At 48.0% G+C, this 20,065-nt stretch overlaps 1 protein-coding gene across 5 annotated transcripts in view; it reads left to right on the top strand.

The window, feature by feature from the left end:
- The window catches only part of APBB1IP (amyloid beta precursor protein binding family B member 1 interacting protein), a 115,775-nt gene that overhangs the window by 46,203 nt on the left and 49,507 nt on the right, over positions 1-20,065 (top strand). For all 5 annotated transcript variants that reach the window (XM_059729094.1, XM_059729095.1, XM_059729091.1 and 2 more), the window contains 3 exons: positions 51-138; positions 7,107-7,417; positions 17,534-17,611. In XM_059729094.1, the coding sequence (XP_059585077.1) occupies positions 51-138; positions 7,107-7,417; positions 17,534-17,611 (477 nt within the window). The remainder of the gene's footprint in view (positions 1-50; positions 139-7,106; positions 7,418-17,533; positions 17,612-20,065) is intronic.

The raw sequence follows: 20,065 nt of genomic DNA on the forward strand, positions 1-20,065 counted from the left end.
TAATAACTTAAAGACTACCATCAGCAGCATTTTTTCTTCTCTCTCAACAGAGTTTAGAAGTGGAGACTTTCCAGCTTTCATCCCCCAAAGAATCTACTAAAGAATTTAACTTTTCAGTTGGTTTTAAAGATTTAAATGGTAAGTAATTAGAAAGTTTATTTAATATTACTCTGTGTTTTTAAAAAATAAACTAAGGAACAAAAAGTGAAATGGCTATTATTTTTAAAAAAAAATCACTGGTGATATGTATTTGTGCATCAATTCGACACACTTTAGAAGGGAAAGCTTTTTAGAAGGTTAGTCCCTTCTGAAAACCAGACCTGTTAAGATGTCTGAAGATGGGAACCCCAAAATTGAAGCAACAAAAATCACTTAGAAAATCATAGTCAAATGTCTTTCATATGTAAATGTTTAATGAAACCAAAAACTAAGCTCTTCAGGGTTAGTCTGGCAGATGGAATTCATGAAAGGAAAACAAGATGAGGAAATGACATATACACTAGGCCCTGGTAAATGGTTTTCTTTTATGGGTATCTTTTTTTACAATAACTAATTAAAATAGTAGGACACCAGCTTAATTTAAGTAAGTTGAAAACTACATGGATTGGAATATTGTTTAATATGTGTGCCAGAACAGTGCATCAAAGTATTTCCATGTAAAGAGAGAGGGCTTATTTAGAAGTAATTTATACCCTGGTTCAGGAAAGAGATTAATTGCCATCTCCCAATAGAAACTACAGCATACAAGCATTCATTCAGTTTCTCCCAGGGGAAACCCTCCCCTACTGAGAGAAAAATCTTCCAGGTGTCAGCCTGGAAGTTCTCCCTTGTGAGAGATTCTCTTGCAAAAATGAATGTCTGTATGCTTCCCTTCTGGTCTGGCCCCAGACTGGGGACTGCCCAGTCAAGAGAACAGGTGGGTGTGCATTGCTCTGCTGCTCCAGTCCTCTCATGGACCAGTCTGGAGATGGAGGGGTTGCACTGCTGCTCCATCTGCTCTGCCCTCAGCAACCAAGAGCTGCACACATGGCAATTTAAAAGGTGAGGAGCTGTCTGTTGATTGCCTGCCACTTTCCCAGGCAGGGGAAAAAGACAGGCTGTCAAGTAATGGGCTCCTCTTAGGGTAGGGGTGGCTCAGGGAGCAGCTCTCTAGTTTCCCTTGGCTGGAGAGCATGCCTGTGTAGCTTTTCTGCCAGGGGGCTGGAATGCATGCACACTCCAGGCTGTTTTTCTACCAGTAAAAATTACTCTGAATTCTTATTGGTAGAAATGAACACTTGTTTGTGGCCACTGAAAGTCCTCAGAGTCTTACATATTTGCACATGGTAAGATACTGCTGTGTGCCACTCAGTGACTGATATAGTATCGTGGAACTTGACCTTTCAGATCCTATTTTCTTATATCTTAAAGACACATTAGCTTGATTTTTATCTCATTCAAATTGATTGTGAAATTGCACTAACTTCAGTAAGTTGTTCATTATTTAGGGTTCAATTCTTTAAGTAGTGAGCACTGTCCCAGATCCAGTAATCTGTGGGAATCAATGGAACTTCTCACATTCCTGTATGTAATCATGTGCATAGGTTCTTCCCTGGATGAGGGACAGATTTATTTATTTATTTATTTATTTTATTCAAAATGTATGATGGCATTCCCAGCAAAGGCTCAGGACAGCTTATAAGAAGAAAACAAAATAACTTAAAATAAGAGAGTGACAAGGGGACAAAAACAGCGTAAAAGGGAACTAGAACATTAAGATAAAACAGAAACCCCCTAAAGAACATTACATTGTTTGGAGAATACCTGCCCAAATAGAAAGCTTTTACAGCACTTCTGAAAGAAGTCCAGGCTCAGGCTCTGGGGAGCATCAAGAAGGAAGAAGTTCCAGGGCTGAAGAGTAACTGTGGAGAACCACCTTCCATGTGGTTTTTGGTTTTTTTTTGTTTTTTTTTTTACCAAGAGGGCTTGGCATACTGCTGGGTTTTTAGTTGTAGCAGTGTTATTTCATTCCTTGGAGTTCTAGAACAGCAGAGACTCCCTGTGCCTGAAGAAGAGGGATTGTGCCCAAAAGCTCGCAAAGAACTTTTTTCCAACTACTCAGTTGGTCTAATAAAAGCTATCACATTTACCTAAACAACCTTGCCTACCTTGGCATACTGCTGGTACTTGTAGGAGGTTGCTCTCAGCTGATGTTTTTGACTGCAATAGGGCATAAGAGAGAAGGGAATCCCTTAGATACATATGGCCCAGACTGTTTAGGGTCTTGTAGGTGAAGACCAGAACCTTGTATTGTGCCTGGAAAGCCATTGGGAGCCAGTGCAGACTTCGAAGCACTAGAGTTGTGTTGTTGGTGACCCATCCCTGTTAGGTGGGCTGCCACCTTCTACACCAGCTGCATCTTCAAGGTCAGCTGTACATAAGTGCATTTCAATAATCTAGCCTGAAGATTACAAAGGCATGGTGGTCAAATCTGAATGTGAAAGAGTCATAGACTCCTTACCAGATGGAGTTGGTGAAAAACTCTCCCAGCCACTGCTGCCACTTGAAGATCCAGGTACAGCAGACAATTTAAGAGCACCTGCAGGCTGCAAACCTGAGTGACAAGGAGAGACTGAACCCCATTAATGATAGATGCCCTCTGCCCAGTCATGTGGTCTGTCCACCACTGTCACCTCCGTCTGCTTTTGGTTTTAAGCGGTTCACCTGCACCCAGTTTTCAGCTGCAGCCAGTCACAGGAAAGGACTGAGACTGTGGTGCTATGGTCAGAAGAGAAGGAGAGGTAGAGTTGGGTGTCATTAGCCTACTGATGGCACCTCACTCCAAATCTCCATGCAGTCTCCCCCAACGGCCTCCTAGATATATTGAACAGGAGAGGTGACAAGATGGAGCCCTGGGAGATCCCATAGGAAAGGTGCTGAGGGGGTTATGAGCACTTGCCCCTTACCGCCCCATGGCACTTCTCTGCTAGAAAGGAGTGGAGCCAGTTTAGAGCTATTCTGAGAATACCCACCAGCTCATGCAAACAATTTATCAGTGCCTCATGGTCAACTGTATCAAAGACCGCTGAAAGTTGGACTAAGATCTGCAGAGCACAATTTCCTTTGTTGATCTCCTGGCAAAGATCATTGACCAAGGTCAATGGTGGGTTACAAGAAATAATGGCCACAAGCTAGCAGAGAGCAGATTTAGACTGGACATTAGGAAGAACTTCTTCACAGTTCATAGATGTTAGGGTCGGAAGGGACCTCAATAGATCATCAAGTCCGACCCCCTGCATAAGCAGGAAAGAGTGCTGGGTCTAGATGACCCCAGCTAGATACTCGTCTAACCTCCTCTTGAAGACCCCCAGGGTAGGGGAGAGCACCACCTCCCTTGGGAGCCCGTTCCAGACCTTGGCCACTCGAACTGTGAAGAAGTTCTTCCTTATGTCCAGTCTAAATCTGCTCTCTACTAGCTTGTGGCCATTGTTTCTTGTAACCCCCGGGGGCGCCTTGGTGAATAAATCCTCACCAATTCCCTTCTGTGCCCCCGTGATGAACTTACAGGCAGCTACAAGGTCGCCTCTCAACCTTCTCTTGCGGAGGCTGAAAAGGTCCAGTTTCTCTAGTCTCTCCTCGTAGGGCTTGGTCTGCAGGCCCTTGACCATACGAGTTGCCCTTCGCTGTACCCTCTCCAGGTTATCCGCATCCTTCTTGAAGTGTGGCGCCCAGAATTGCACGCAGTACTCCAACTGCGGTCTGACCAACGCCCTATAGAGGGGAAGTATCACCTCCCTGGACCTATTTGTCATGCATCTGCTGATGCACGATAAAGTGCCATTGGCTTTTCTGATGGCTTCGTCACACTGCCGGCTCATGTTCATCTTGGAGTCCACTAGGACTCCAAGATCCCTTTCCACCTCTGTGCCACCCAGCAGGTCATTCCCTAGGCTGTAGGTGTGCTGGACATTTTTCCTCCCTATGTGCAGCACTTTGCATTTCTCCTTGTTGAACTGCATCCTGTTGTTTTCTGCCCACTTGTCCAACCTATCCAGGTCTGCCTGCAGCTGTTCCCTGCCCTCCAGCGTGTCCACTTCTCCCCATAGCTTTGTGTCATCTGCAAACTTGGACAGAGTACATTTCACTCCCACGTCCAAGTCACTGATGAAGACATTAAAGAGTATCGGTCCAAGGACCGAACCCTGCGGGACCCCACTGCCCACACCCTTCCAGGTCGAGACCGACCCATCTACCACGACTCTTTGGGTGCGACCCTCTAGCCAATATGCCACCCACCAGACTGTGCAGTCATCCACATCACAGCCTCTTAACTTGTTCACCATTATGGGGTGGGATACCGTATCAAAGGCCTTCCTGAAGTCTAAGTATACGACATCCACGTATACTGTGATCCACGCATTCTGTGTCCAGGCGTTTTGTAACCTGGTCATAGAAACAGACTAGGTTGGTCAGGCACGATCTGCCCGCCACAAACCCATGCTGGTTTCCCCTCAGCATAATTTGTCCTGCCGGGCTCTCACAAATGTGAGCCTTGATAATTTTTTCAAATACTTTACCAAGGATGGAGGTGAGACTGACCGGCCTATAGTTGCCAGGGTCCTCCTTCCTCCCCTTTTTGAAAATGGGGACCACGTTAGCCCTTTTCCAGTCCTCCGGGACTTGGCCCGTGCGCCACGAGCATTCGAATATTCCCGCCAGTGGCTCTGCAATGACGTCGGCCAGTGCCTTCAGCACCCTCGGATGGAGCCCAGCCGGGCCTGCCGACTTAAAGGCATCCAGTTCTTCCAAGTGACTCTGCACCACCTCAGGATCTACGCATGGAAGTCTGGCGCCTTGCTGCTGCCTCTCTACAACCCCAGTGAGAGACTTGTCGTGCCCCTCGCTTAGGAACACTGAGGCAAAGAACTCGTTGAGGAGTTCAGCCTTGTCCCCCCTATCTGTCACCAATTGTTTCTGCCCATTTAGCAGGGGTCCTATTCCTCCCTGGGCCTTCCTTTTACTCCCAATATATCTAAAAAACAATTTCTTGTTGTCCTTTACTTGGGTTGCCATCCTCAGCTCCATGGTAGCTTTGGCCCGCCTAACTGCCTCCCTACAAGCACGAGCAGAGGAGGTATATTTATCTTTAGTGATCTCTCCCTGTTTCCACTTTTTATGTGCTCCCCTTTTGGCCCTTAGGCTGCCCTGGATTTCTCTGGTCAGCCATGGAAGCCTCCTGGCCCCTTTCCCTCTTTTGCCTCGCTCGGGGATCGTCTTGCTTTGTCCCCAAAGGATCGTTTCCTTTAGGCACAGCCACCCTTCTTGGGCACCCATCCCATCAAAACTCCTACTCTGCAGTGCTTCCTTGACTAATCGCCTGAGTGCAATGAGATCAGCTTTCCTAAAGTCTAGCACTTTCACCCCACTAGTTACCTTACCCACTCGCCGTCTTATGTTGAATTCTATTATAAGGTGATCACTGTCTCCCAGATAGCTACCGATCTGGAGGTCCCCTATCATGTCATCTCCCGTTGCCAATACCAGATCCAGTATGGCATTCCCCCTAGTGGGACCATGCACCTCCTGTGTCAGGTGGAGGTCCTGTACACAAGTTAGAAACCTGCGTGAGCGGTGGGACCTTGCTGTCTGCGTCTCCCAGCAGATGTCCGGGTAGTTTAGGTCCCCCATGACTACCGCCTCTTTAGCTTTTATGGTCTCCGAGAGTTGCCTCAGGAGCCCCGCATCTATTTCTTCCCCTTGGTGTGGGGGTCTGTAACAGACCCCTACCACCAAATCCCTTTCTCCTTGCCCCCCATGTAGCCTAACCCACAATCCTTCTACTTCCTCAACCTCGGATTCTGTCTTGATGAGGGTTGATGTGTATTGCTCACTGACATAAAGTGCAACCCCCCCCCTTTCTTCCCCGACCTGTCCTTTCTATACAATCTGTAGCCCTCAATATGTACCGCCCAGTCATGGGATGAATCCCACCAGGTCTCTGTTAGCCCCACTAAGTCATAGGTGTTTAGTGCAAGCAGGAGCGCTAGTTCATCCTGCTTGTTCCCCATGCTCCTAGCATTAGTATATAGGCACTTGAGCCCTGCGACTGGTGCCTTTGCTGCCCCCCTGCTCCGAGTCCCATGGGGCCCATTGTTTCTTACCTTCTTGTTCCTTACCTGTTCTGTAGTGCTGGCCTCCCCATGGCTTTCAGGTTCCCAGTGTTCTCCTTCTTCAGGCTGGGCTGTCCTTGTGGGTGCCACATGGTTTGGTGGTCCACAGCTTCCCCTGCCCTCGTACTCCCCTCCCCCCGACGAGCCTAGTTTAAAGCCCGCCGGAGGAGATCCGCCAACCTAAAAGAAAACACACGCTTACCTTTGGGGGACAGGTGAAGCCCATCCCAGCTGAGCATGTCCCTCGTCGTGATGTGCGGGTCATTGTCCAGGAAGCCGAAGCCTGCCTCGAGACACCACTGCCGAAGCCGCCAGTTGGTCTCTCTGATGCAGTTCTCCTTGGTTGGTTCGAGTGGCCAAGGTCTGGAATGGGCGCCCAAGGGAGGTGGTGCTCTCCCTTACCCTGGGGGTCTTCAAGAGGAGGTTGGATATGCATCTAGCTGGGGTCATCTAGACCCTGCACTCTTTCCTGCCTATGCAGGGGGTCGGACTCGATGATCTATTGAGGTCCCTTCCGACCCTAACATCTATGAATCTGAGTCATAGGTGGAATCTCTGCTATATTCAGGGTGAAAGCCCATCTGACATGTGTCCAGAGAACTGATGGCATCCAGATGTGCCTGAAGTTGTCAGGAAACTACCCAACAGGATAGTGTTGGTGCTGATCCTAGAAGATTAAACTCATGGGACCAAGAGTAAGGAAATCTTTTGCTACCTGAGAAATTCTTACAACACTTTTTGAAAACCAGTTCCCACACATTCTATTTATGAGTGTCAGTAGGTTAGTAATTATCTCCAAAACACACTTTGTTCCCAGAGACCAAATGAACATGCGCCTTTTTAAAATGATTCCTTTATCCATTATAGCTCACATCCACTTCTGCAATTCAGATTTAACTGAACTAAGCACAGACTGTTTTTAATTTCATTCACCCTAAAAATCTGTTTTCTTAACAGAATCACTAAGTACACTGGAAGACAAAGACCTGGATGCTTTAATGGCTGATCTGGTAGCCGACATAAATGAAGCTGAACAGAAAACGTTACAAGCACAGAAGACAACTTCTGACCACCAGCAAAAAAAAGCCACTGAGTCTCTAATGGGTTTTGAGACTATTGCTTCTTATGAATATAAAACAAGTACTCATGGTATTACCACTAGTGGACCCGTTGAGGATGTCTTGCCCCCTCCACCTCTAGAATCTGAATTAGACTTCCCACTGCTGCCGCCACCACCACCACCACCTGCTCCTGAGCCACTCACTCAGGTAAGAGTCAATGAAACTTCATCACAACCATCCCTGCATATTTTGCTGCAGTCATGCAAATGACATTTGAGTAAGGATGAGAGTAACTATCCACAAATGAGCTTGTGTTTTAGCAGTAAAACGCCCATACGTTCTTGAATTAGATGCTCAGTACAGGGGATTATATAACAGTAGCCGTTACCCATTCCTACTTGGTATGAAATAGTCTGTAGTGATACCCATAGTTGAACACACATCTTGATAGAGCTTCAGAAAGATTTGATAGCTGTTACACAGAAGCAAATACAGCCATTGGGATCTGTGGCAGTCAGGTAAGAAACAATGGGCCCCATGGGACTCGGAGCAGGGGGGCAGCAAAGGCACCAGTCGCAGGGCTCAAGTGCCTATATACTAATGCTAGGAGCATGGGGAACAAGCAGGATGAACTAGCGCTCCTGCTTGCACTAAACACCTATGACTTAGTGGGGCTAACAGAAACCTGGTGGGATTCATCCCATGACTGGGCGGTACATATTGAGGGCTATAGATTGCATAGAAAGGACAGGTCAGGGAAGAAAGGGGGGGGGGGGGGGGGGGTTGCACTTTATGTCAGTGAGCAATATACATCAACCCTCATCAAGACAGAATCCGAGGTTGAGGAAGTAGAAGGATTGTGGGTTAGGCTACATGGGGGGCAAGTAGAAAGGGATTTGGTGGTAGGGGTCTGCTACAGACCCCCACACCAAGGGGAAGAAATAGATGCAGGGCTCCTGAGGCAACTCTCGGAGACCATAAAAGCTAAAGAGGCGGTAGTCATGGGGGACCTAAACTACCCGGACATCTGCTGGGAGATGCAGACAGCAAGGTCCCATCGCTCACGCAGGTTTCTAACCTGTGTACAGGACCTCCACCTGACACAGGAGGTGCATGGTCCCACTAGGGGGAATGCCATACTGGATCTGATATTGGCAACGGGAGATGACATGATAGGGGACCTCCAGATCGGTAGCCATTTGGGAGACATTGATCACCTTATAATAGAATTCAACATAAGACGGCGAGTGGGTAAGGTAACTAGTAGGGTGAAAATGCTAGACTTTAGGAAAGCTGATCTCAATGCACTCAGGCGATTAGTCAAGGAAGCACTGCAGAGTAGGAGTTTTGATGGGATGGGAGCCCAAGAAGGGTGGCTGTGCCTAAAGGAAACGATCCTTCGGGCACAAAGCAAGACGATCCCCGAGCGAGGCAAAAGAGGGAAAGGGGCCAGGAGGCTTCCATGGCTGACCAGAGAAATCCAGGGCAGCCTAAGGGCCAAAAGGGGAGCACATAAAAGGTGGAAACAGGGTGAGATCACTAAAGATGAATATACCTCCTCTGCTCGTGCTTGTAGGGAGGCAGTTAGGCGGGCCAAAGCTACCATGGAGCTGAGGATGGCAACCCAAGTAAAGGACAACAAGAAATTGTTTTTTAGATATATAGGGAGTAAAAGGAAGGCCCAGGGAGGAATAGGACCCCTGCTAAATGGGCAGAAACAATTGGTGACAGATAGGGGGGACAAGGCTGAACTCCTCAACGAGTTCTTTGCCTCAGTGTTCCTAAGTGAGGGGCACGACAAGTCTCTCACTGGGGTTGTAGAGAGGCAGCAGCAAGGCGCCAGACTTCCATACGTAGATCCTGAGATGGTGCAGAGTCACTTGGAAGAACTGGATGCCTTTAAGTCGGCAGGCCCGGATGGGCTCCATCTGAGGGTGCTGAAGGCACTGGCCGACATCATTGCAGAGCCACTGGCGGGAATATTCGAACGCTCGTGGCACACGGGCCAAGTCCCGGAGGACTGGAAAAGGGCTAACGTGGTCCCCATTTTCAAAAAGGGGAGGAAGGAGGACCCGGGCAACTATAGGCCAGTCAGTCTCATCTCCATCCTTGGTAAAGTCTTTGAAAAAATCATCAAGGCTCACATTTGTGAGAGCCCGGCAGGACAAATTATGCTGAGGGGAAACCAGCATGGGTTTGTGGCGGGCAGATCATGCCTGACCAACCTAGTCTGTTTCTATGACCAGGTTACAAAACGCCTGGACACAGGAGGAGGGGTGGATGTCGTATACTTAGACTTCAGGAAGGCCTTTGATACGGTATCCCACCCCATACTGGTGAACAAGTTAAGAGGCTGTGATGTGGATGACTGCACAGTCCGGTGGGTGGCGAATTGGCTAGAGGGTCGCACCCAAAGAGTCGTGGTGGATGGGTCGGTTTCGACCTGGAAGGGTGTGGGCAGTGGGGTCCCGCAGGGTTCGGTCCTTGGACCGATACTCTTTAATGTCTTCATCAGCGACTTGGACGTGGGAGTGAAATGTACTCTGTCCAAGTTTGCAGATGACACAAAGCTATGGGGAGAAGTGGACACGCCGGAGGGCAGGGAACAGCTGCAGGCAGACCTGGATAGGTTGCACAAGTGGGCAGAAAACAACAGGATGCAGTTCAACAAGGAGAAATGCAAAGTGCTGCACCTAGGGAGGAAAAATGTCCAGCACACCTACAGCCTAGGGAATGACCTGCTGGGTGGCACAGAGGTGGAAAGGGATCTTGGAGTCCTAGTGGACTCCAAGATGAACATGAGCCGGCAGTGTGACGAAGCCATCAGAAAAGCCAATGGCACTTTATCGTGCATCAGCAGATGCATGACAAATAGGTCCAAGGAGGTGATACTTCCCCTCTATAGGGCGTTGGTCAGACCGCAGTTGGAGTACTGCGTGCAATTCTGGGCGCCACACTTCAAGAAGGATGCGGATAACCTGGAGAGGGTACAGCGAAGGGCAACTCGTATGGTCAAGGGCCTGCAGACCAAGCCCTACGAGGAGAGACTAGAGAAACTGGACCTTTTCAGCCTCCGCAAGAGAAGGTTGAGAGGCGACCTTGTAGCTGCCTATAAGTTCATCACGGGGGCACAGAAGGGAATTGGTGAGGATTTATTCACCAAGGCGCCCCCGGGGGTTACAAGAAACAATGGCCACAAGCTAGTAGAGAGCAGATTTAGACTGGACATAAGGAAGAACTTCTTCACAGTTCGAGTGGCCAAGGTCTGGAACGGGCTCCCAAGGGAGGTGGTGCTCTCCCCTACCCTGGGGGTCTTCAAGAGGAGGTTAGATGAGTATCTAGCTGGGGTCATCTAGACCCAGCACTCTTTCCTGCTTATGCAGGGGGTCGGACTTGATGATCTATTGAGGTCCTTTCCGACCCTAACATCTATGAATCTAGGTCCCAGAGTTTCTAGCCATTATGACAGTCAGAGCCATCCCTAAGGGTGTGCAGGGTCCAGGCATATCAGCCCGTGCAGGGCCTGGGGGTAGCAAGTGTCTGGAGTGCGGAGCCGGCCATTGCGGCAGAGCCTTTATGGCACTGTCCATGGGGCCTCCCAAAGTGCAGGGCCTTGGGCAGTCGCCTCCATTGCCAACACGCCCCCCCCCCCCCCCCAAACCAGATGGCCCTGGTGACAGTAGCTCTGAACAGATATACAACAGTGCAGACTCATTGCTGAAGGTTGTAACTTGTCTTTTTCTTTCCTCCCCACCTCATAGTCATAAAGTATTCATGCCCTTCCCACCTAATACTAGTCATTGGGGTCTGAAAACAGAGACTGCAGATCCCTCAGTGATTTGGAAGACCCCAAGTTAGTTTAGTTGTCTGGGTTACAGCTACTGATAGTACAGTACTAGGGATGTAATTAGATCCTATCTAGCTAGCAGCTTGCCACTAATTTAGTTCCTGTGCTCAGCCAGTGTGACTTCTGGCCATAGAAGAGCTTGCTAAATTGGGCAAAATGCATCATAGCCCAGTAAAACAAACACAGGGCTGAGAAGGTTGGCCTGCCCAGTTCCATTTTGAACATAAGCAAAGGGAGAAAATATTATTTCAGGGGGCTGGTAAGTTTGTAGAGAGGAAGAAGCATGGGGTGGGGGGGCAGATTGAGGCCCCCACAGTGAGGGAAGGCATGGGGCAGGGGCTGGGGTGAATGAGGCCACAGGGCAGGTTCCAGGACTGTCAGAGTGTGAGTGGCTTGTGCAGGGATATGGGAGCCTCCTGCCACTGTGCACACCCTGGGGGGGTATGTGCCCACTGGATTTGTGCACGGGGTGAAGGCAGGCTGCCACTGTGGGCTGGAGCTCTGCACCCCATTGCCTCAGGAGTCACGTGCAAGGTCATTTGTTTGCCACTGCCAGGCTGCGCCACGTCCCCTGCCCACCTGGTGGTGGCAGCAGACATACAGTGTTGCGCACAGCTCCCGAGACAGCAGCAGTGGGGCGCAGAGCCCTAGCCCACAGTGACTGCCTGCCTCTACCCTGCGCGCAAATCTGGGGGGCACATGCCCCCCAGGCCTCCCCTGGGTGTGCGCAGCGGCAGGAGCCCCCCCACACCCCTGCATGAGCCACCCACACTTTGACTGTCCCACAACCTGCCCTGGGGTTCCATTCACCCCAGCTTCTGCCCCATGCCCTCTGTCACTGTGGGGGCCTAGATTTGTGGAGGGGGGGGGGGGTGTCTATGATGCCATGCATGCTTGTGTCTCTTACAAATCTGTTTTAACCAATGGACTCTGTATACACCTACTCCAGTATAAGCAACTGGACTCTAGTCCTCCAGCATGAAATATGCAGGGAAAAATAACCTAACGATCCCCCAGATGCTAACATGTACACTGTGTGTATGAACTGAGTATGTTCCATTAGTAGTGATGTATGAAAAAAATTTCATTAGCCCTCTCCAGATTCTCAGGCAAATCTTGTGTATGGTAACTGTGAAGGAGAGGAGTTGTATCTGGGAAGGAAAAGACAAGAAAGTAAAAAATTGTTCTTCAGGCCCACCCAAACTGCTACAGTCAATTCTGCATAAAAAGATGAACAGTTTATTACAATTCAAAAAGTTCAAAATAGACAGAACAAAAAGGTAGAAGTGACATTGAGGTGATCTATTTCAGAGCACAAAGAGCAAAAAATTCAGTGCAAGGTGAAACCTACTGATCACGCAAAATAGGCAACTAGATGGATGAAACTGTATTGACTGTGTTGTGGGAGCTTGTCAGCATGCTGACTGAAATATAAAAGCCAGAAACATGTGGGAGGAACTTCACTTTGCCTTTCTCTAAATCAGAGATTACAGTTACTTCTATATTTTTAAAGCAATAATAATGCTTGTGAAATGCAGTAGACTGCTTTAAAAGCTAACGTCTTTTATTTGACTTGTGTAGCAGATACAGACTAGGGAAGCCTCACTCACTAGCCCATAGAAGTGCCCTCATCTTGTTTTGAGGAGACTATCTCTTTCGGGGACTCTGTGCAATCTGATTCAAAGCCCAATGTCATTGGAGTTGTTTGATCTACCTCAGATGTCAAACATGGCCTGCAGGACCTGCAGCACTAGAACCCCAGCAGCACTGTTATATTCCTACAGTGGCATTCCTCAGGGCTCAGTACTTGGACCAGTGTTATTCAACATGTTTATCAACAATTTGGATTCAGGTATTAAATGCAAATTGGCAAAGTTTGCCAACGGCACCAAACTATGGGAGAGCGTGGTCACACTCCAGGACAGGCTGGTACTACAGGCCGACCTGGACAGGCTTGCAAAGTGGGCAGACCTCAACCTGATGTCATTTAATGCAGAGAAACGCGAAGTGCTCCATCTGGGGAGAAATAATCCACAATATGCTTACAGGCTTGGTAGTGCTACACTAGCCAGCACCATAGCTGAATGAGATGTGGGTGTCATGATAGACAACAAAATGAACAAGAGCCACCAGTGTGATGCCATAGCTGGCACAACTAATCGAACACTGGCATGCATCTACCAAGGCATCTTGAGCAAGGCTAAAGATGTCGTCCTCACGCTCTACTTGGCCTTGGTGAGACCACAACTGGAGTACTGCATCCAGTTCTGGGTGCCACACTTTAGGAAGGATGTGGAGAAGCTTGAGAGACTCCAAAGGAGGGCCGTGCGCATGATTAGAGGCCTAGAGTCAAGGTCATATGAAGAGAAGCTGAAAGACTTGGGACTGTTCAGCCTGAAGAAGTGAAGACTTGGCAGGGACTTAGTGGCAGCCTACGAGTATATCGGGGGAGTACTTCAGGGCCTGGGGGAACCACTATTCACCAAGGCCCCCCAGGGGAGGACTAGAAATAATGGGCACAAGCTGATTGAAGATTATTTCAGACTGGACATAAAGAAAAATGTCTTTACTAGTTGAGTACTGAGGGTTTGGAACAGGCTCCCCCCTGAAGTGGTACAGTCGCCCACTCTGGCGATCTTCAAAAAAGTCTTGATGTCCATCGTGTTGGGGTCATCTTGCTCGGGTCATAGCCGGGGTGGGGTAGGACAGAGCCACAAGCGGCTTATCCGGGGGTAGCGGGCACGCACCCCAGCAGGACATTGGGGGGGCAGGGGGGGGGCATGCCCCCAGAATTCTGCAGGGCAGGCCAGGCCAGGATGCAGCTTCCAGCTGAGGCCAGGTTGTTCCCAGAGGAGGCAGTGCTAGGAGTGGGGCTATGGGAGGCTGCAGCCACCTGAAAGTTCACTGTAGCCCCCACCAACCCTCTCCCAGCGCTGCCGTCACCTGGCGTGACTGCAGCTGCCAGCCTCTGCCAGAAACAGCCCAGCACTGCCTCCCAGCGTGCAGCGGCAGCCTGCCTTCCTCTGCCCAAATCTGGGGCACGCAGCCCCCATGCTCTTGGGGGCAGGGAGGGGGAAGGGGCTGGGAGTCAGCGCCAGGCTGTTCCCAGTGGAGGCTGGGAGCTGTGGTTGGGCTGGGTGGTGGTGGCACTGGGAGAGGGTGGGAAGGACTATAGTGAATTTTCAGATGGCTGCAGCCCCTTATGGCCTCGCTCCCAGCACCGCCTCCACACAGCCCCACCCTTCACCAGGATCAGCCCGGCCCCAGCCAGCAGCTGCAGCCCATCCCGCCCCATGCAATTTTGGGGATGCACACCCCCTCCCCCCCATGCAGTCCTGGGGTGCATGCCCCCCCATCCTGCCCCCCCCAGCTGTGCAGGGCCTGCTTCAGCCCCACTCCCTCCCTCACTGCTGCTGCTCCCCCCCGATCTGTGCGCGGAAGAGGTGGCTCCCACTGCAGGCTGGGCTTTGCACTCCAAGCCCCACTGCAGCTGGCCTGGGAGTGGCTGGATGCAGCAGAATTCCCTGGGGCCTCCACTGGAGTGCACACAGCAGCGGGAACCACCCCTCCTGCTGCTGGATGAGATGCCCAGGCTTAATCCTCCCACCACCTGCCTGGCTGTGGCCCCACTTACTGGGCTGCTTCTGCACTCTGTCCCTCATCGTGGGGGCCTACATCTAGCTCCTGCCCCTTCCCTTTCCCCCACCAACTGACCTGCTGGGCTGGGGTGGGGGGTGCGCAGTTGCGCACGCATGCTCAGCCCACCAGCCCAAGATCAACTGCAAGAGGCTCCAGGATTGATGGGTCAATCCTGATCGACTGGTTGGTGTCCACTGCTGTACAGCATTCTAGGGTACTCTTATCTGGAAGAGAATACAGGCTCTTTGGGCCACAAAAGTTGAGTCTTGGATCAACCCAGAATCCCTTATGGAAAGACTTCACATCCTTCTATCCCCATTTCCTCCCCACAAAATATTCCTGTGAGGTTGTGTGCATTTCCAGTCTCCAAGCAGTGTTCTCTCTTGTCCTCTGAGAAGCCAAGTGCTCTGCCAAGCAGATGGAGGTTACATTGCCAAAGAATCTCTGTTCAGAACTCTGTGTCTGCACCTGGCCACCAGGCACATGGAACTTCACAAAAATGCTTCCTTCCTCTTCCTCCTTACTGGAGAAAGAAGGTGTTCACATATTTAGATAGCCAGTCAGTTGTGGCTTGCTAGTATAGTGCTGTTGTATAGTGTTATTAATCAAAGGACAGTGTAAATGACAGCAGGAATAAATGCATTAAAAATTGATTAAACAAAGATGTTTGCTTTACTGTCTCAGCCAATGAATATTTTCTTTGATCTGATAGTGTGTTTAGGACTGCCAAATGCAGGTGTAATTAGAAACTCTTTGCTTGTCCCACTTCATAATCCCTTTAGTCAAATCATTTGATTGGTAGTCTTCCAACAAATCGATATTTGACATTTTCCTTAATAGTGTTAGGTATCTTTAGATTAAAGAGTTAGTTGTTCTCATATCTCCGGTATTAGGGCTATGTTCTTTTAAAATGCTGAAATAAAAAATAAATACAGCTGTTCTTCTAAAGAAGCATGGAGTCTCAGTTTTTTATCAGCTCTGACATTTCTTTTTAAAATTGTCCTGAAGCTAAATAAGAGGTTTAGTTTTCTGATAGTGCTATGTGGATTAGATCTGTACATTCCTATTTGAAACGTTGGAGAATCGGTTGATAAAAATTTAGTAGAAAACAAATCTTGTCAAGTGTCAGAGTGTTTATTTAATGGTGACAAAAATTATTGCTAGCCTGATCACTTTTTTTACTATGTCTACTGTTTTCTTTATTTGCACCGATTTAAAGACAAAGGTTATGATGACTAAATGTTCTTAGGTAGGGAGAGAAGCCTGTTGCAAAGTTTTATGTTTTTGTGTGAGCCTGTTTCAACATGTATCAATTTACTGGTGAAGAAGTCTGGTATACACATTTTCCAGCTATTCAACAAGAAGCCAGACTACAGAACCACGTTTTTTGTTTGGTTTTTTTTTTTTTTACATCTTTTACTTAACTCCTGCAGTGAGGTATTTGGGGTAGAGACTACATTCTGATAGCTTACTTATCTCTCACTCCAAAACCTCAAACCTCATTAAAATACATGTGGCCAAAGAAATTACTTTTAGGTTGTCAAAGTTAGTTACCCTGAGCTGTAGTGCCCTAGAGATGCAAATTCCCATGCACTGTTATTTTGACATTCACAGCTAAGAATCTGACTTCAGTAGTCATACATGCAGAAGTTGGGGTGGGAGTTGATTGGGATTGTTTGTTTTTTTTAACCTTTCATGCTTTGCATATTGACATCCTAACGGATTGGCATCATGGCAGCATCAAGAGGGAATAGTTGCAGAAAACATTAGGACAGCCAGAAAGATAATAGTAAGTAGCTCTCCTGTGTGAGGAGGTCTTCATAGCAATGCTAAATTAGTCTCACATGTCTCTTGTAAGTGTAGTCCCCAGGAGTTTACAAACAATCTCATTCCCCCACCACCCCCACCTCCCTAGTTCTAGGATAAGGGCAGTACCACTTGGAATAGTGACTCCAAAAGCTTTCAAACTGCAGGTTTTGATCCAGCTACCATAGGAACAAAGGCCTGCCCCTTCTGAAATAGGCCTGTGGAGGTTTAAAAAAAATACTAGGGACAGGAAAAAGCTAGTCAAAAGCTATAGATTCTTCCCAAAAAGGAAAAGAAAAAGCAGAGAAGAGACTGCTCTGTATCTGGGGAGTTGATTTTGAGTGTTTGAAGAGAACTGGGGTCATCTGACCCCAGCACTCTTTCCTGCCCAGAGCAGGGGGTCAGACTCAATAATCTAATAGGTCCCTTCCGACTCTAATAAACTAAAAGTCTCATGATTGCATCAGTTGCACGCCGCAGTATCAGAAGTCACAGGTGGTTGCAGCCTAGACATAGGTCCCAATAAAGAACTCAGAAAGAAACCGCATCAACCACAAAGTGGAAAAAAACAGTCACCATCAGCTGTCACCTGGAATCCTGCAGCAAATGAGGATCCGGAAGTCCAGATTTAGAACTACAGAGTTTTGTGGCAATGGGAGCAAGCCATGTCAGTCAGTCATAGGAGCAGACACCATTCCCAAGCCAACTCCTATTGAAATCAGTGGATTCTGACTACTGCATAAGTCTGAATAAATAGGGGAGACCTTTCAGCTTCAATCTGTGAATGTGGCCATGTCACTATCTGGTAAGAAATCTATGGCAGAGCAACAGGGAGACTTCCATCTTGTGAATCAAAATACAACATTACACAGCAGCTAAGCCATGGGAAATCCCTCTTTTCCCTATCATTAAAATCTCTGATAATTAAGTTTCTTTTGACAGGCCTGGTGACAATGGTATAAAATAACTTGGAACAGCTATTTTTAAGATAAAAACAGCAAAGTTTAATGCATATATTACTGTTGTTTCAGGAACAGCAGGAGGCACAAGCAAAAACAGACAAGATTAAACTTGCACTGGAAAAACTGAAGGAAGCTAAGGTTAAAAAGGTAGGACTTTAAATACTGAAAGTCTCGTTAAAGTGCTTATAACTTAATTTGCCATTGCTCACTGTAATACAGTTATTTATGATATTAGGCTTATTTTATATGTACCTTTAGATATTACAAAATACCCTTTAGAGTGATCTTCTACTCCTCCTTTTCTGTCACATACTAGAAAACAGTATTCTACTTCTCTACTTCTACATCAGGTGTGAAACTGCTTGGAAAATTTCTAATAATTTGTTTCCAAAATCTAGGCAAAACCAAGAATCCAGATAACATTCTTGTAAGGAATTCAAATCCCTGATAAAATATTAGATCATAGCCCTCTGATATGAAGAACATTAACCCATACTCTTTCAAAACAGGACACATGGGGCACTTTTACACATGCTCTGGGGCTGGGGGGGGCAGCACTTCAATTGGAGTGGCTCCAAGCCCAGCTCTAATTAAAGCACTGTAGCATCTTGTGTATCAGTGTCTCTGTGCTTCAAAATGACAGTGGGAGTGCTTGAACTAAAGATTGTTTAACAAGCTTTAATTCAAACACCCCTGCCACCATTTTGATGCACGGGGATGCTGATGCACAAGATTCAGAAGGCTGCTGGAGCGTGGTAATTACCGCTGGTGGAGTGTGGTAATTACAGCACATCAGAGCAGCCTCCACGGTTGTGTACAGCCACCCATGGATTTAGTCACATTGCTCTTCTTAATGTTACTGGGCATTTATTGCCAATTCTCATTGTGTCATGTTGAGAGGAAGGCAGTACAAAAAGGCTCAACTTTCATGAAGACTGGACCAGCTAGGGGTTGTGCTCTTCTTGACTTATTGTTCACAAGCAGGTAAGAATTGGTGGGGGATGTAGAAGTGGATGGCAACTTAGGCAGCAGTGACTACAAGATGATTGAATCAGGGTCCTGACAAAAGGAAGGAAGGAAGGAGAGCAATAGAGTAAGGACCCTGGACTTCAGAAAAGCAGAAACTTAGACACCCTCAGGGAACTGATGGGCATGATCCCATGGGAGGCAAGTCTGAGGGTAAAGGAGTCCAGGAGAGGTTGTATTTTAAAGAAACCTTACTGAGAGCACAGGAAAAAAACATCCCAATGTGCAAGAGACCAGCTAGGCTTAGCAGAGAAGTCTTTGAGCTTAAACTGAAAAAGAAAGCTTACAAGAAGTGAAAGCGCAGACAAAGAACTTGGGAGGAGTGTAAAAATATTGCTTGGGCATGCAAGGATGAAGTCAGAAAGGTCAAAGCACAATTCAAGTTGCAGCCAGCAACGGACATGAAGGGTTTCTACAAGTAATGTTAGCAACAAGACGAAGGTCAGGGAAAGTGTGGGTCCCTTACTGAATGGGGGAGGCAACCTTGTGACAGAGGATGAGGAAAAAGCTGAAGTTGGTGTCCCTGTGTGTCTACCCCTTACTCTCAAGCCACCACCTGCCCAGCCCTGCTGCTGCTTCTCCCTCCTGACCCACAGTACTCCACATCCTGCCAGGGTGTATGGAGACCCCTTTCTTCAGGCTCCAGCCCCTCCCTACCCCACATATACACAGCCCCTGACACCTTCACAACTAACCCCTCCTCCCCCCTCCCCCCCTCCCCCCCCCCACACACACACTTTGAAAATAGTATCTTATGATTTACATGCCAATGTCTTGCTTTTTTTATTTATTTTCTTTAAGAATTCGTCTCATGATTTTTGGCACGGTGGGGTTGGCAATACTGCTTGATACCTTGACTTTAGCAAGGCTTTTGATATCATCTCCCACAGCATTCTTGCAAGCAAGCTGAGGAAGAATGGGTTGGATGAATAGACTGTAAGGTGGATAGAAAGCAGGCTGGATTGTCGGTCTCAACAGGTAGTAATCAATGGCTCAGTCTCTGGTTGGCAACCAGTATCAAGTGGAGTGCCTCAAGGGTCGGTCCTGGGGCTAGTTTTGTTCAATGTCTTCATTAGTGATCTGGAAGATGGGATGGAGTGCACTCCCGGCAAGTTCACGAAAGACACCAAGCTGGGAGATACAGGAGATACACTGGGCGGTAGGGCTAGGATTCAGAGTGACCTAGATAAATTGGAGGATTGAGCCAAAAGAAATCTCATGAGGTTCAACAAAGACAAATGCAAAGTCCTGCACTTAGGATGGAAAAATCCCATGCACTGCTACTTCCTGGAGACTGCCTGGCTAAGCAGCATCTCTGCAGAAAAGGATCTGGGGGTTACAGTGGACAATAAAATGGATATGAGTCAGCAGTGTGCCCTTGTTGCCAAGAAGGCTAACAGCATACTGGGCTGCATTAGTAGGAGTGTTGCCAGCAGATCGAGGGAAGTAATTATTTCGCTCTGTTCTGCACTGATGAGGCTACATCTGGAGTACTATGTCTAGTTTTGAGCCCCTAGCATAGAAAGGATGTGGACAAGTTGGGGAGGGTCTGGCAGAGAGCAACAAAAATGCTTC

Source organism: Alligator mississippiensis, chromosome 5 (genome assembly GCF_030867095.1).
Source record: "Alligator mississippiensis isolate rAllMis1 chromosome 5, rAllMis1, whole genome shotgun sequence".
NCBI lineage: Eukaryota > Metazoa > Chordata > Crocodylia > Alligatoridae > Alligator > Alligator mississippiensis.